The sequence below is a fragment of the Falco peregrinus genome, chromosome 7 (assembly GCF_023634155.1).
Source record: "Falco peregrinus isolate bFalPer1 chromosome 7, bFalPer1.pri, whole genome shotgun sequence".
Taxonomy (NCBI): Eukaryota; Metazoa; Chordata; class Aves; order Falconiformes; family Falconidae; genus Falco; species Falco peregrinus.
This window is the reverse complement of record NC_073727.1, coordinates 52,259,525-52,273,506: the sequence shown is the minus strand read 5'-3', so window position 1 is coordinate 52,273,506 and position 13,982 is coordinate 52,259,525. Positions and strand designations below refer to the sequence as shown.

The 13,982-nt window shown below is 47.5% G+C and overlaps 1 protein-coding gene and 1 long non-coding RNA gene across 2 annotated transcripts in view; both read left to right on the top strand.

Moving 5' to 3' along the window:
* The window catches only part of LOC114010352 (uncharacterized), a 188,856-nt gene extending 185,823 nt beyond the window's left edge, over positions 1–3,033 (top strand). The window contains exons 2-3 of the long non-coding RNA XR_008748098.1: positions 231–339; positions 2,845–3,033. This is a non-coding gene — a long non-coding RNA (uncharacterized LOC114010352). The remainder of the gene's footprint in view (positions 1–230; positions 340–2,844) is intronic.
* Positions 3,034–5,022: 1,989 nt separating this feature from the next.
* Positions 5,023–13,982, top strand: part of PDE10A (phosphodiesterase 10A) — a 194,356-nt gene continuing 185,396 nt past the window's right edge. The window contains exon 1 of the mRNA XM_005230878.4: positions 5,023–6,282. Coding sequence (XP_005230935.3) covers positions 5,433–6,282 — 850 coding nt within the window. The 5' untranslated portion in view covers positions 5,023–5,432. The remainder of the gene's footprint in view (positions 6,283–13,982) is intronic.

The following is a 13,982-nucleotide window of genomic DNA, read 5'->3' as shown; positions in this document are numbered from 1 at the left end:
GCGAGAGACATGGTCTTCACAAGTTTATTAATGTACCCACCATCATACACCACATAGTATAGCACTTCTAGAGAAACTTTTATTATTTATAGTTCCAGTCACATAACTTTTCAGCTGTCACCTTGCAGAGCAGAAGGTGAGGTGACATATGCAGAGCTGAACAAACTTATAAAAGCAAACAATATATTTATTTACCCTTTATTTTTTTTTCTTCTTTTTCTGTATGTCAGTTATCTTTGAACAGACCTGGACTCCTTAGAAAAAAAAGTGTTGTTTTGATTTGCTGAACGAGTTGCAGTTCATTTTGGATCTCACATATTTCTTCTGCATCTGGACTAGGTAATTCCCAAAACCACTTTCAAGATGGCTGCTGGCATGTGTTTGCGTGTTATCAACACTTGCAGTTAATATTCTTGTGGAAAAGAGGTGACTTGTAAAAGTGTTTGTGGAAATCAAAGAAAATGGCTGATACATACCCTTTAAACACACTTACTCCTTGCATGTGCACAGTCTTTAAGAATAATCCTTTGTAAAAAGAATCCCTTATTATGAAGTAGGGTTTTCTATAAATGACTCTTAAGTGTTTATAGAATAAGGCTTTAGGAAACAATGTATTTTCTGTAGATTTCCAATTTCTGATAGCAATTCAGTACCTGAGTAATAATTACTGTATTTTGTGCAAGTTAATAAAAATAATTGCATTTTTTTTTTCTCTAGTGATTTTCTGCTAAATGATCTTACAGGACTTTTCCATAAAGGCTTTAATTTGAGGCTACATTTACTCAACTCTAGAGCTTGGGTTTTAGCTGCATTTATCCTTATGCTTCCCCCCGCCCCACCTTTCCAGCAGGTTGCCTTTTCTGCATTTCTTTGTGGCTGCTCCTGCCTCACCTTCATTCAGGTGATTGGTTCCACTAGGTCCTCTACTGCCGTCATCTGACATTTTTCTAAAATCGCTTTCCCCATAATCTGTTTTATTACTTTTTTTTTTTCCCTTAGCAATTGATCATTCATCATAGAGGGGACTCTTAGGATATAAGGATAATGTGTGAGATAAGAGGATTTACCAGGCAGAAGAGTGGGACCAGATAAAAGATGAGTCACTGTCACTTTTAAAATGTAGCAGATAGAATTGGGAAAGAACAGGTGTTTGGTTTTAAGCTGTATTTAATACCAAACAACTGTTGTTATAACTTGATTTTACTTTTTCCCCACAATGTTTTCCTTCAACTATTTTGATTAATATTGCCAGATTATTGTCAAACAGGCTTACTTTCTGCTTTCAAACCAGGCCTGTTCTTGTAAGTACGATGCATGCTAGACCTCCTGATGGCTTCAGTGGGTACTCTTGTGAAATCGCATTTATCCGTGCAAATAAAACTAAAAACTTTTGCTCATCATTGCACTGACACAGTGTATTCATACCAGAAACCTTGCATCTGATGGAAATGGATGCATCAGGGTATTTTAATATGTTTCTTTGCGTTTCAGAGGTTTTAATTAGTTTTTTTTAGGATGATGTGGCAAACCTCACTGTTTCACATCAAAAATTCCTATTACAGTGGGGGAGGATTTCCTGGTAAATGATGTGAGTGTATGGTTAGTACCATATTGGCAGCAATGACATCATTGCTCTGTGGCAATTGAAACTGTCATGCTGACTAAGCAATGAAGCCCAGATTGACAGATACATCGGGGAACAAGCAAATGTGATTCATCACTTATTTATCCCCAGGTATTCAGATGACCACCAAGCATATTTGACTTGTCCACAGATCAGTATATTTTACAAACGTACAGGTAGAGAGCTTGAAAATCAATTTTCACTGTCATCTAACTTTTCTTCTGTAATTGGTTTTGCTTGCCCAGCCAAGAAGCAGGTGACCAATCAGGTATGAATTGCCGGTGGCTAATGAATAATCACCAAATTAACAGTTTGTAAATAACCCTTAACCTGAAAGCTGCTTGTCTAGATTATCTGATGATTTCTTAAAAATCAAAGTGTATTTTGCCTGGTTTGTTGAATATACATATACATATTTATATATGCACAATTCACCTTCCTTGTATAAATACACAGATATCCAGTTTCAGGCAGTGATATTTGAACAACTGTAGTTTGGATGAACAGCAGTTGAGGTATTTAGCATATATTAGCATAGTCAAACAAGATTTCTACAATTATAAACTGGCGATGTAAAGTTTCAGTAATTTACTCTTGATATTGACAGAACAATTTGGGACTAATCTGTCTAAAAGAGCAGCTTTCATTTTTTCAGGTAAATAGCTCTTGCTTTTTGTCAGTCATTTCAGTCTGATTCTTTCTTTCAATTTAGAAATTTTAGTATAAAAGATTTTCTACCAAGAAGTTGTTAACTGCTAAACAAGCAGGCTGCAACAACAAAACACAGTTCACTAAAGTTTTGTTTCCATTAGCTCAGTTTTCTCTCAGAGAATTTATAAATATTTGCTGGATCTTTAGTCATCCTGCAGTAGTTGTGAGAGAAGAGCCCTATATGTGAAGTATATGTGGACTTAAGGAAATAAAACCATCTCATACAAATAGATGTATGAAACAGAAGTTATCAAACTGTTCTGATAAAGTCAAATATCCCGAAAGAAATGGATCACAAAAGCAGATGCAGTTTTCTTTATTTTTGTTCAGGATATTTAGGCAACAGCAGGTTTTTAAGAGCCACGCAGAAGAAAACAGTTTAGTAAAACTTGTCCTCTCTGAGGTTTTTATTTGGTTTTATGCGTTTTGTTTGTTTAATGAGAGTCTTTTAATCTCCTTTGGCGTTTTAACCTTTTGCAAACTCTGTGGATTGTTTCTCACTGTTACAGAACATTCAACCGGCTGAAAAGGCACTTTAACGTGAAAGCGTTGTTATTTTCAGAGGAACATCTTATTCTGCAGCCTTCCAGATTCAGGGATACATGAAGACTCTAACTTTGACAGGAGTTCGTGTGTATTCTAGCGTTAAAAGAAATCCTGAAATGATAGATGTGAAATACTCAAAGGATCTAAAATAAAAACCAAAAGAGGAGGTTGATATCTTTTTCAAAGCAGGAGTCGAAATTCGGAAAGAGCGACCCTGATTTCGAACGGCACAGGGAGTATTGCGGCGGCTCGGCGAGGATCCCGGGACCGCGGACCGGCCACGGCAGCACCAGGAGGCACAGCGCACGGCGCCGGGCTCTGGCTCCCGGCGGGGAGCGGAGGAAAACAGAATCGCTCGCGTTGCGGGTGCCCCGCTGACAGCACCGAAACAAACACCTTCTCCGCGGCTGTCCGCGACCGTTTCCGCGGCGCCTGCGGCCGCCCCCCCGAGCGGAGCAGCCCCGCGCTGCCGGGCGGCGTCTCCCCGCCGCCCCGGAGCCGGTCCCCGCCGCCCCGCAACAAAATCTGCCGCCACGGACACGGCGACGGCCCCGGCCGGGCGGGCACCGCAGCGACGGCCGCTTCTCCGCCCGCTGGCGGCCGGGAGAGCCGGCTGGCTACCTGCGAGGCGCGGTGCCCCCCGCCCCGGCCAGGTGTTCGAAGAGAAGAAGCCCCGGCCGGGACGTCCCCCCCGCGGCGGGCTGGCACGGCGGCGTGTGCCGGCCCCGCACCGGAGGCTCCCTGCGCGCTGGCGGCTGGCGCCCAGGCTGCCCCGAGGGAGCCGCCAGCCCGGCGCTCGGGTACCGGGCTCCGAGCCTCAGCGCCCCTCTGGGGGCGGGGGGAGCCCCGCTGCCCGGCAGCTGCCCGCCGGGCGAAGGAAGGCGAGGGCAGGGCAGGGCGGGCCCCGCCTGGGTGAGCGCCGCCGCCTCAGGGCGAGGGCAGGAGCTCCACGGCCTCCACGAGCCGCCCGGGACAGGAACCATGCCGGGCGGCTAACGGCGCTGGCGGGGCTGTGGGGCGAGGGAGCGCCTGTCCCGGGAGGGCAGGGCGGCGGCGGGCTGCCCGCGGCCCCGGGCTTCCGTTAAGCTGGCAGGCGGCGCGGGGCAGCGGCTCCCCGGCGGCCTCGTCCCGGAGGAAGCGGCGGGCCGGGCTGAGGGGAGCCCCGCGCCGGCGGGCGGTGCCGCCCCCGCCCCTGCCGGCTGCCGCAGGTGAGCCGCGGTGGGCTCGGGCCTCCCCGCCCGCCTCTCGGCGTCGGCTGGCGCACCGGGCAGAGCGAGTTCGGGGCGAAAACGAAATATGAGGGGCGGGGGCTTCCAGCGCAGCCCTCGGCCCCGCTCCGTTCCGAGCCCGTCCTCGGGCTTCCCTTGGCCGGGCGTTCCTCCGGCGGCTGCCCCGCGGAGGGACTCCGCAGCGCGGCCCGCCGAGGCTCCGTGCCGCCGGGACGGGCGGGCTGCGGCCGCGCTGGCGGGGCGGGGTGGCGAGGCGGTGGCCGAAGGGGCGGCGGCGGGACGCTCCTTCGAGGGGAGCGCGACCCCCTGGAGGCTGCGGATGGGACCCCCCGCCTGCCCGGGGACCCCGCCACGGAGTCGGGGCGGTGGCTGGCCGGTGCGACAGGCTCGCTAGTGAGCGGCGTCGCCTGTGCCGGTGGAACAAGGCCGGCGGCGGCCGCGCCGCGCCTGAGGCGAGGTCTGAGGGAGCCCCTCGGGCAGCCGGGCTGCGCGGAGGGCTGGGGCCGAGGGGCGGGTGGTTGCAACTGTGGTAAGTGTGTGTGCGTGTGTGTGGGGCGGGGCAGAGGGGGGCCGCAGCAAACACGTGCGGTGCGGGGCATCGCGGAGGGACTGTGCATCTCTGTATAGGACCGGGGGCCCGGTGCCCCACAGCCCGGAGGGGCAGCTCCCTGGAATCTCCGTCCTGGGCGCCGCAGGGCGCCTGCCTTTTGCTCTCGGCGGCTGGAAACAGCTGTTTAAAGCAACGCGGCCGCATAGGGAGGGTCTTTTTCTCGTGCCTCTCCCCGCGTTCCCTTTAGGTAACCGCTGTGCCGCGGCTCCTGTGCGCGCCGGGGAGCGGGAGGCAGGGAGGCAGCCTGGGAAGCGCTGGCTCCGCCAGTGGGCGTTTTCCGGCGGCCGGGGCTGGTACTGGAAGCGGCACTGCAGTGATTTTATCTGCCTCTTTGCAGACGAGCACGCACATACGGGGCAATATTTGCCTCGCTCGAAGAAAATACAGGTTGTTGCCGTTTTCTTGCTTTGAATGCGAGGTGGGAGCATGAGGAAAAGCGGACTTTAAAAGGGGATCGGAACCGCTCGGCGGTCAGTAGCGCCCTGTCCCCTCCGGCCTAAAGGGGGAACGGAAATGTGAGGATTTTGTGAGGGCGGGGAGCCGGGGTGCGGAGGAAGCACTGCCCGGGGGGTGCTGGAGGGAACGCAGGACCGAACCGCGGGCGCCCCTTCTTCGGCTCCGTCCTTTTTCGGCTTCCCCTTTCGCTTTACTCCGGTCTCTCTCCTAGACGTCCTGCCTTAAACTACCGCGAAAGGGAGGGAAGAGCGGAAGCATGTCCAACCCGGAGAAGCGGATCTTATCCCGCCCCTCGGCCCCCCTGGCTGCAGCACCCGGGGAAAAGCCCGGCTCCGGCAGCCGCCCGCTCCACTCCCATGGCCAGAGCGGCGGAGGTGGAGGCAGCGGCGGTTCTCCTCCTCCTCCCCCCGCTCCTGGAGGCGGCTCGGCTGCCTGCAGCTCTCTCTCTCTCCTCCTAACAACCACCAGCAGCAGCAGGAGCCGCGCTGCAGGGACAGCCTCCTCCGCCGCCTCCGCCAGCATCGTCCCCAGAGCGGCAGCGGCTCCTTTCCTCGCTTCAGTCCCCTCCTTTTCCTCCGCTTCTCCATCTTCTTTTTACTTCTTGCCGCCGCCTCCTCGTTTCCCCTCCTCGTCTTCCTTTAACCTCACAAGTCTCCAAGGGAGGGAAGGAGGAGGAGAGGCAGCGAGAGCGGCAGGAGGAGGAGGAGGAAGAGATGTTGGCGGAGCAGCAGCAGCAGCAGCTCACTTGATCGCCCATCCAGGCGGCAGCGGCAGGAGGAGACTCTTCTGTTCTTCCTCCATCCAGGGCTTGCTGCTCCGTTCCGCAGCCGGCGGCCCCCGGCAGCACCACTCCCGGCTCCTCCTCTCGCCAGCCGCCTCTCTCCCGTGGTCCTGCAATTCCCTCGGTGCTGCAGCAGCAGCAGCCCGCGGCGACGGGATCCGAGGAGGCGACGGCCCCGGCGGGAGCAGGACTCCTAGGCGGCAGCAGCGGCAGAGAGACGCCTTCTTCTCCTTCTCGTCTCCCTTGCTTCTAGGGCCAGACATGGAAGATGGATCTAATTCTGCAAGCTGCTTTAGGAGGTTTACGGACTGTTTCTTGAACACAAGTAGGTACTGGAGCGCTGCGCCCAGCGGCGGGTCGCGCGTGTCTCGGCGGGAGGCGAAGAGCCGTGCCCGAGGCTGGGTGCATGCCTTGGGGAAGGGGCATTTCTTTGTGAGTGGGGGGGAGGCGAAGACACAAAGGGGCCGTATACGTGGGGCGTGCGTGGACGCATGGAGGAGCGGCCGGGTGTGTATTGAGGATGCACGGACAAAGGGGATGCTCGGTGTAACCGAGTGCTCTTTGTGGGAGCTGGCTGTTAACGCTTCGGGGATTTCGGCATCCTTTCGAGATCAGACAACTCCACGTATATGTGCCAGGCTTCTACGTGGTGCATGCTTAATTTGCTCAGGAACGATACGTAGGGGAATGGAGACTACCCCCCCGCCCCCCCGCTACTTACTTGAAGTAGCAATAAGGAAGCATTACTGTATCGACAGTTGACAGAAAAGCAGCGGTGGAGGACCGAAAAGGGTGTAACGTATCGCTCCTTTCGGCATCCCCTGTTAGATCCGCCACACGCGTGCAAATCCCGTGTTTCTGATCCGGCTTTGGTGCCGGGTGCCTCCTTCCCTTGCCCGTGGCTCATCGCAAGGCGGGCGAGGAGCCGGAGAGGAAACATGTGCTCCTTGCTTGGGGGGGCTGGCGCTGTAACGGGGACAGGGACCGGCTGCCGGGGAGGGCGGAATAAAGGGGACATTGAGGTGCTCCGTGGCGGGCGCTCCGCAGCGAGCCGCTGCCGGCCGAGCCCTGGCCGGTTCCCACCGAGACCAGCGGCGGGGGAAGGGCGCGGGGCCGCGCTCGGCCCGTGCCGGGAGCGGGCCAGGAGCAGCCGCTCGGTCCCTCGGCGCGGGGCTTGGCCAGTGGACGGGGGAGCCCGGCGGTGCCGGGGGCCGCTGGCCGGCCCAGCCGCCGAGGTCTTGTGAGATGGGGCGGTGGGTTTCAAAGGGCAGAGGCTCCCCGTTCACAGGGACGCGGCCCGGCTCCCCCGCGGGTGTCTCGCCCCGATCCTGCCGCTGCCGCCTTCCCCGCTCCGAGGCGTTGCGCTGACACACCGCGCCCCGCCGGGCGGGCGCCCCCGGAGCCCCCGGGGCTTCGGGCTGAGACCTCCCGGGGCCGGGCTGCCCGTGCCGTCACCCCAGCCCGCAACCCCCAGCGCCCCGCCGGGAGCCGTGCCGGGGTTCGGTTTGGTCATGGGGTTGATCAGTTTCCAAGCGGAGCATGTATCAGGGCTGAAACACATTATTATTTTTTTTTATTAGAAACTTTTTTTTTTCTGCTCGCCTAGTGTTTTGATGCTTTGGGTGTCTTCAGTCAGCTGTGGTTATTTCTTTGTTGGCTGTTTTTTAGTTTGGTTTTTTTTTTTTTTTTTTTGGTGACAGTTTCTTAAATCATAGCCTTAAGATGTCCCTAAACTTGCATTTTAATCTGTTAGCTTACTTTTATTAGGTGGCTTTTTTGATACAGGCGAAGAGTACATAGTTGATACATGTATGTATTTTTGGGGGGATGTGAGAATAACTGTAGAGATGTCAGCTGTAACCCCATTATGTGTCTTATTTCCTTACAGCTAGCTGTCTTTAGCACAATAGCCTGCAAGCATTGTAGTATCGTAGTACTTTCTCTGTTCTATGGTAGAGGTGAATAAAGATGACTATATATTTAATGCACTGTCTTTTTGAAACTATATTCAATAGTTGATAATGTTACAGAGCCACATACTTGTTTAGTTTTGAGGCCTGAAGAGAATCCTAAACTCTTCCAGTTTTTGTTTTCTCTGTGTTTGAGAGCAGTAGGATGCTGTCGTGTGTGTGGTGCAACTCTGATGTTTTAACATAAATGTTTTTGGGACCAAGGGACCAAGTCAGGGAGTGTGTGTCATGTAGGGCAATTCTCTCCTGCGCCTAGACCAAGAAAAAATGACATGGAAAACATCAGCTCTGTTCAAAACACCATTTTAAAAGCAATGGTGAATTCCAACTTAAGCTGTTTTATGAACACTTGAACAGAAGAAACCTGGTCGTCACTGACTGATCGTGACCCCTGACTGCAGATTTTCCTGCAGGCAGGAAAGGAGCAGAATGGTTCTTTCCCTTGTGAGTTTACTGACATCTAAGCCGACACGCAGCCTCTCTTGCTGTGGAGACACTTTTCTGTGCTCTGCAGCCTGCTATCATGAAACTTTCAGGAACCTAAATGACTGATATCTTTCTCCTTTTTTGAATGTGATTGAAACTGACCAATGGGCTCAAAAAGTATTGGTGAGGTCAGACGGATAGATATCCACGTGTGTGCTTATATACATATGCATACACTTCCCGAGTGATTGCATGTCTGATTTCCTTCTGAAACCAGGCTGAAAAAAAGGAGTGGAGGGAAGTCAAACAAGATGCTATTCAGTTCCAGTGTAGCTACTGCAAAGAGCACTTGTCCAACTGTTTGGAGTACTGTGCACAGTCCTGGTTACAGTGCAACCAGAAGGCTACTATTGTTTTGAAGAGGATGAGATCACGTAGAACAGTGAAGACAGAGTGCTGTATCTCATAGCTTTTGTTTCTTGAATTGTGTTTTAGTTTCTAAATCATACATATATATACACTGTTTGACTTTAAAGACAAAAAGTCTACATATTTTTACAGGGAAACAGGAGTTCTGTAGGGAAGAGAATTGACACGAGCTCTTTTGGAGGGGAGATTTAAGCGTGACTTAATAGAATCCTCAACATTGTAAAACAGTGAAATCATCAGAGATGCATTTCTCTGTCTCCTCTGAGGTCTTTTGACTTGCATGCTCCCCAGTCAGGATTTTTTTAGCAGGTTCTTGATATTATTAAAATGTTGTGTTCTGCAATAATTTGCTTGTGCCATATCTGGCTATTCTTGTTTTTAAGATTCCTAATAAAGCACTGGACTGGGCTGCAGAAGCTTACATGAACTTTATGTGGTGTGTGTTGTTTTTCTTGACTGTTTAAAATCAATAACTTGGTGCATAGGATAGTCTTATGAGAAACTTTTAGTAGCTAACAGCCTGAATCAATTCTCCAGTGGAGTTCTACCATATTTAGGATACTGCAAGCTGCCAGGTATTCCAAGTTTCTGTGAAATATCTTACTTTCAGGGGAGCATCCCATGTTCCTTCTATACTCAAGGTCTCTTAAGCTGCATGGGTAGTATATTTTATCTGTGTCCTGTGAGTCTACTGACAGGTATGAGTATTTTACAGTATGGGAGCTTTCTGCTTGTCAGAGTATTATCGGTATATTAATATTTTAAACAGTTACCTTTTATCTGACTTTTTTTTTGTGATGCAGTAAGTTTATGCTGCACCTTCATGTGCCAGATGCTAAGACTTTCCGATTGAGTAGTACTCTAAGAAAGATTAGCTGTGGTAAGATCTGTAGCTGTGGAAGGAAATAACAACTAAAGTTTAAATAAACTTAAAAATATTCCTGTTACCTGCGCTAATGGCAGAGTTAATCTTGGCTTGACACGTTTTTTCCTGCTCTGTGTATTCATTACTTGCAATCAGGGTTTTTGTAAGCCAAATGCTGATCTTCAGCATGAATCCCATGTGTAAAGGTAGATAGGGTTTGGTTTTACAGTTAAATACAGTTAAAACCCAGTAAAATTTAGATGCTAATGTAGAAAATGGAATTATCTCTGGTTTTCACTCCAGGGATTCTGGTTCTGCATTAATTGAAAGCAAAATCGTCACTAAAGGAGTGTATAGTTATGATAAGTGTTGTCATTCAGCGGCTCCCATCAGGACTGGTGTTTTGTAATACCACATTTTGCATTAATGTACAGGAACATCATGTATCCTGGTCTGAAGCACTGCCTGCCCTTATATTTAGGGGGATAATGGACCAATACAATGGGCAGAGAGCAAGGAATGGCATGGAAAAGGAATGGAAACTGTCCATGCAAAGTCAGTTCACAGTGAAGAAGGGCTTGTTTGTCCGAGTCAAGTATTTTTATAACTGGCTGTCTACACAGAATGCAGTCTACATTTGAAATAACTAATCCTCTGTCCCTTTGAGTCCTCAGCTCTGCAGCCCATGTTTGCCTGATGGTTTGGGGGTACCTAGTGCTCTTAGGCCTTGAGAGAGGAGGTAACGCCTTCACTGTTAACTCAGTAAGCTTGCTGCTTGTGTGAAATGGACTGTGGAAGGTGTGATTTTGCACAGTGGGATAGTGTAGGTGAGTTGGGAGATGTTTTCTTTTTGTTACTTGTGTGAGGAGGATGGCAGCTTCTTTAAAATTCTAATACAAGGCTGGCAGCTCCAATCATCCCGTTCATGTCCTTCCTTTTGGTTGTGTTTAAGCCATACTCATCAGCTGGACATGGTAAAAACCTGAATGTGTAGAAATGAATTTTTATTTCAACATATACAAGACTTAGTGACTTGACTTTGAAACAGTCATGTAAACTTTCACTTCCACTAATAGTCTAGGGCATATGCTTGGCCTCCTTGCTTTTAAATCTTCTGTTGTACAGGCAGTACAACAGTATCACAGTACCTTTTTTCCAGTTTTAATATTTTGTGCTGTATTCTTTTACAAATAGGTTATACCTAAACATTCTCTCAATATTCTTAAGTCATGAATTTAATTTTAGATTTGGAAAATAAGAATGAGAGTCTGTGTATGCATGGATTTATAACTTGGAAATGGCTTATGCAGCTTGTTGGTCGATGTTAACCTTATCCATCATTAAAATCCTATTTCAGTTTGGTGAGGCTAATATGAGCTTTTTTGTAATGCTACTTTTAAAAAGTATCTTAGTTTCAAGTCATATTTAATACTTTTAAAATACAGTGTTTTGTAGAATATTCTGATTTTTGCATTTTGGGCACTATTATATTCTAAAAGAAAGCTAAGATCAAAAGTAAAAAAATATATATAAAAAGGGCTGTTTGGGTTTTATTATTTTGTTTTTATACTCCCTCTGCTGGCTGTTTCAATTACAAGTGCCTGTACTTGTACTTTGTTACTAAATCTGCTCTTTACTGTTTTATCAGATGAGCAAAATACAAAAAAAAGCACCTGTAATTGTTAAATAAAGAAAAGCTATTTGCAGGAATTGAAAATCTGTCACCTGTTTCATGGAGCAATGTTTTAATTTTTGTTATACCTTGTGTTGCTTTGAACTCTAAAAACAATTCAATCTTTTGGTGCATGGGCCACATCCTCACCAGCAAATATCACAGAAATGACAATCATATATTGTTCCAAAAGATTTAGTTATCTATTCTGTTTATTGTAACAATGCTATGCTTTGTTGTTATCATTGATGAGTTTGCTTACGTCTACGTAATTAGCTACAAGAGTGCACTGAAAGTATCCTGCAGATGTAATGGATAATTTCTTGAGTTACTGGTTTTAGTACACTAGTACACACCAGTGTTCATCCAGAATATTTACAGCACTCAAAAATTACAATGTTTAGGAACATTCCTTTAAGAGATTACATACATACAGCAATCCTTGTATTATTGAAATTAAACCATTGCATTCCACATGGGTATCAGTTATGGTTAAAATTGTTCAATATTTCTTGTTGATATTTCTGCTAAAGATCCAGACTTTGCTGTGTTATGTGTCCTCACTTGTGCTGGTACTTGGCTTCCCACTGTCAAGAGTCTGAAGAGTGCCACCTACTGATTGACAGCTCCTTGCAGTACTTCGTTCCTTTGCCATCTGAAGGCTCTCACAGCTCACTCAGCCTTGCTTATTTTGTGGGATGTGACAAGTTGATGTGGTTGAATGTGGCAACTGTGTTGAATCAAGTCTCAGCTTTGACCTCTTCTATTAAATGATGCTTATTCTTTCTTTCTAATTTTTATCAAGGTGAGGAAACAGGATTTTCATCCTGGGTGGTGGGCTTCCCCCACCCCCACGGCCCCTTTTAAAAGCTTGTGAGAAAGTGGCATATTTATGTGGTTTCATCATCACTTCTTGTCAAGCTGTCATAATTAGTGTGGGAGGAACCAGCCTGGCTGATGTTTATAGAAGACTTTGGCTTCTGTAATGCCAGACAATGCATTGATGTGTTGCGTGCTTGAATGAGACAGTTCAAAAGGCAGGTAACAGTCTTGCAATCATAGCTTTATTAACAAATGAACATTCCAAAACGCTCATCCTGTGTTTGTTGTTGCAGGGGAGAAGTACAGTCTGGTTAACAAGTTGTAAATTTTTATGGTAAATTGATGAATTCATCTTTACTGTTGGTGCACACTGAGAGTGCTTTATTTCAACTTATAAGTATGCTAATTAGGTTCTTAGGGAAAAAAAAACACTTGGCAAGAGTAGGAATTAGTTAAAATAAACCTTGTATCATTTACATATTTACAAGGAACTCCTTTATTTCAGTGTTCTTTTTATATGTCTTCTTCCCAGTGATTTATTGCAACAGGAAGCTCTCTTAATTCCCAGCTCCTAAGCACCTTGGCTTAGGTGGCATTAAAAAGAAAAAAATACTGTGTTTCCAAATTTCATGTTCTTTTGAAAAACACGTTGATAGCAAGCTTTAGTCTGGGTGAGGTTTTTAACAATAAAATGTCACATCATTAAGAGATGCCAAATCTTATGGCTTGATAGGACTAGAATTGGGGTTTCTGGCAGGCTTTCCAAAGTACTTCTGGCTCAAGAGTAGCAAAAGAGAAGGCTTTTGGATGTTACTTGCTGCCTTTAGAGAACTCATACTCAGTTGAGTGGTTTCTAATTAAAATAATAATAAAAAACCTCAACATAGGAGCAGCAGTAGTAATCTGACCTTCTTTGATGCTGGGACCCAAAGAAGAGACTGTCAGGATCTGAGACCAGTTAATCCACCTTCCATCTGGAAACTGTGAAGATTAAATGCTTTCATTAACACTTATTGATCTGATTCCTTGTTTCTGCATTATCAACCAACTCCTGTGCAGCTGAGCTGTGCATTTCTTAACAAAGTTTATTCAGCTGTTAATAATTCCAGCATTCTTCCTTCCTCTTATCCTTCCACTTGCATCAAAAAGAAATCGCCTAATGTCAAGCCACTGATAGTTCCTTAAGGCAAGAAAACTTCTGCAATCAAAGTTCTAACAGCTTTGTACAGAAACCTCACATCTCTAATACTTCTGATCCATACATACCCCAAATAGCAGATATTTCTAGCTGCTCACAAGCATTGCCATGTTCACCTTAATAATACTGTTTACTTTGCTTCGCCCTGTAGGGAAATTGTGTAACTGGCAGGAAAGATGCCACTTTCCTTGCCCTAGATACTTCAGTAGCATTTCTGCAACACTGGGGTGTTCTGCTGGTTCAGAGTGTAGGATGCTTAGCCCGAATTACAGTGATTAAGTGTGCATCTTGTTTATTCTTTTATGGTTTTCTTCACTGCCTAATTTTTATTTCTGTATTGTATTTCTTCCGTAGTGTCTTATTCTATTTACATCTAAACTAGGTAAAGCTGCTACTCACTTCTAATGGTCTTCAACTTACTCTAAACCCCTTAAACAAATAAAAACTAAAAAAATGGTTATGTGACTTAGTATTTCACTAATGATTCCCTCCCCCCCCCCCCCCCCCCCCCCCAGCAGTTAGTTTAGCAGTTGGTTTATGATAACTCATTCTTTTACTTACGCTGGTTTCTTGTGTTTATATTTTGATTTTCTTTCATGTATATACAGACACCTTGGCAACTTCTCCAGAGTGAATTCTTTCT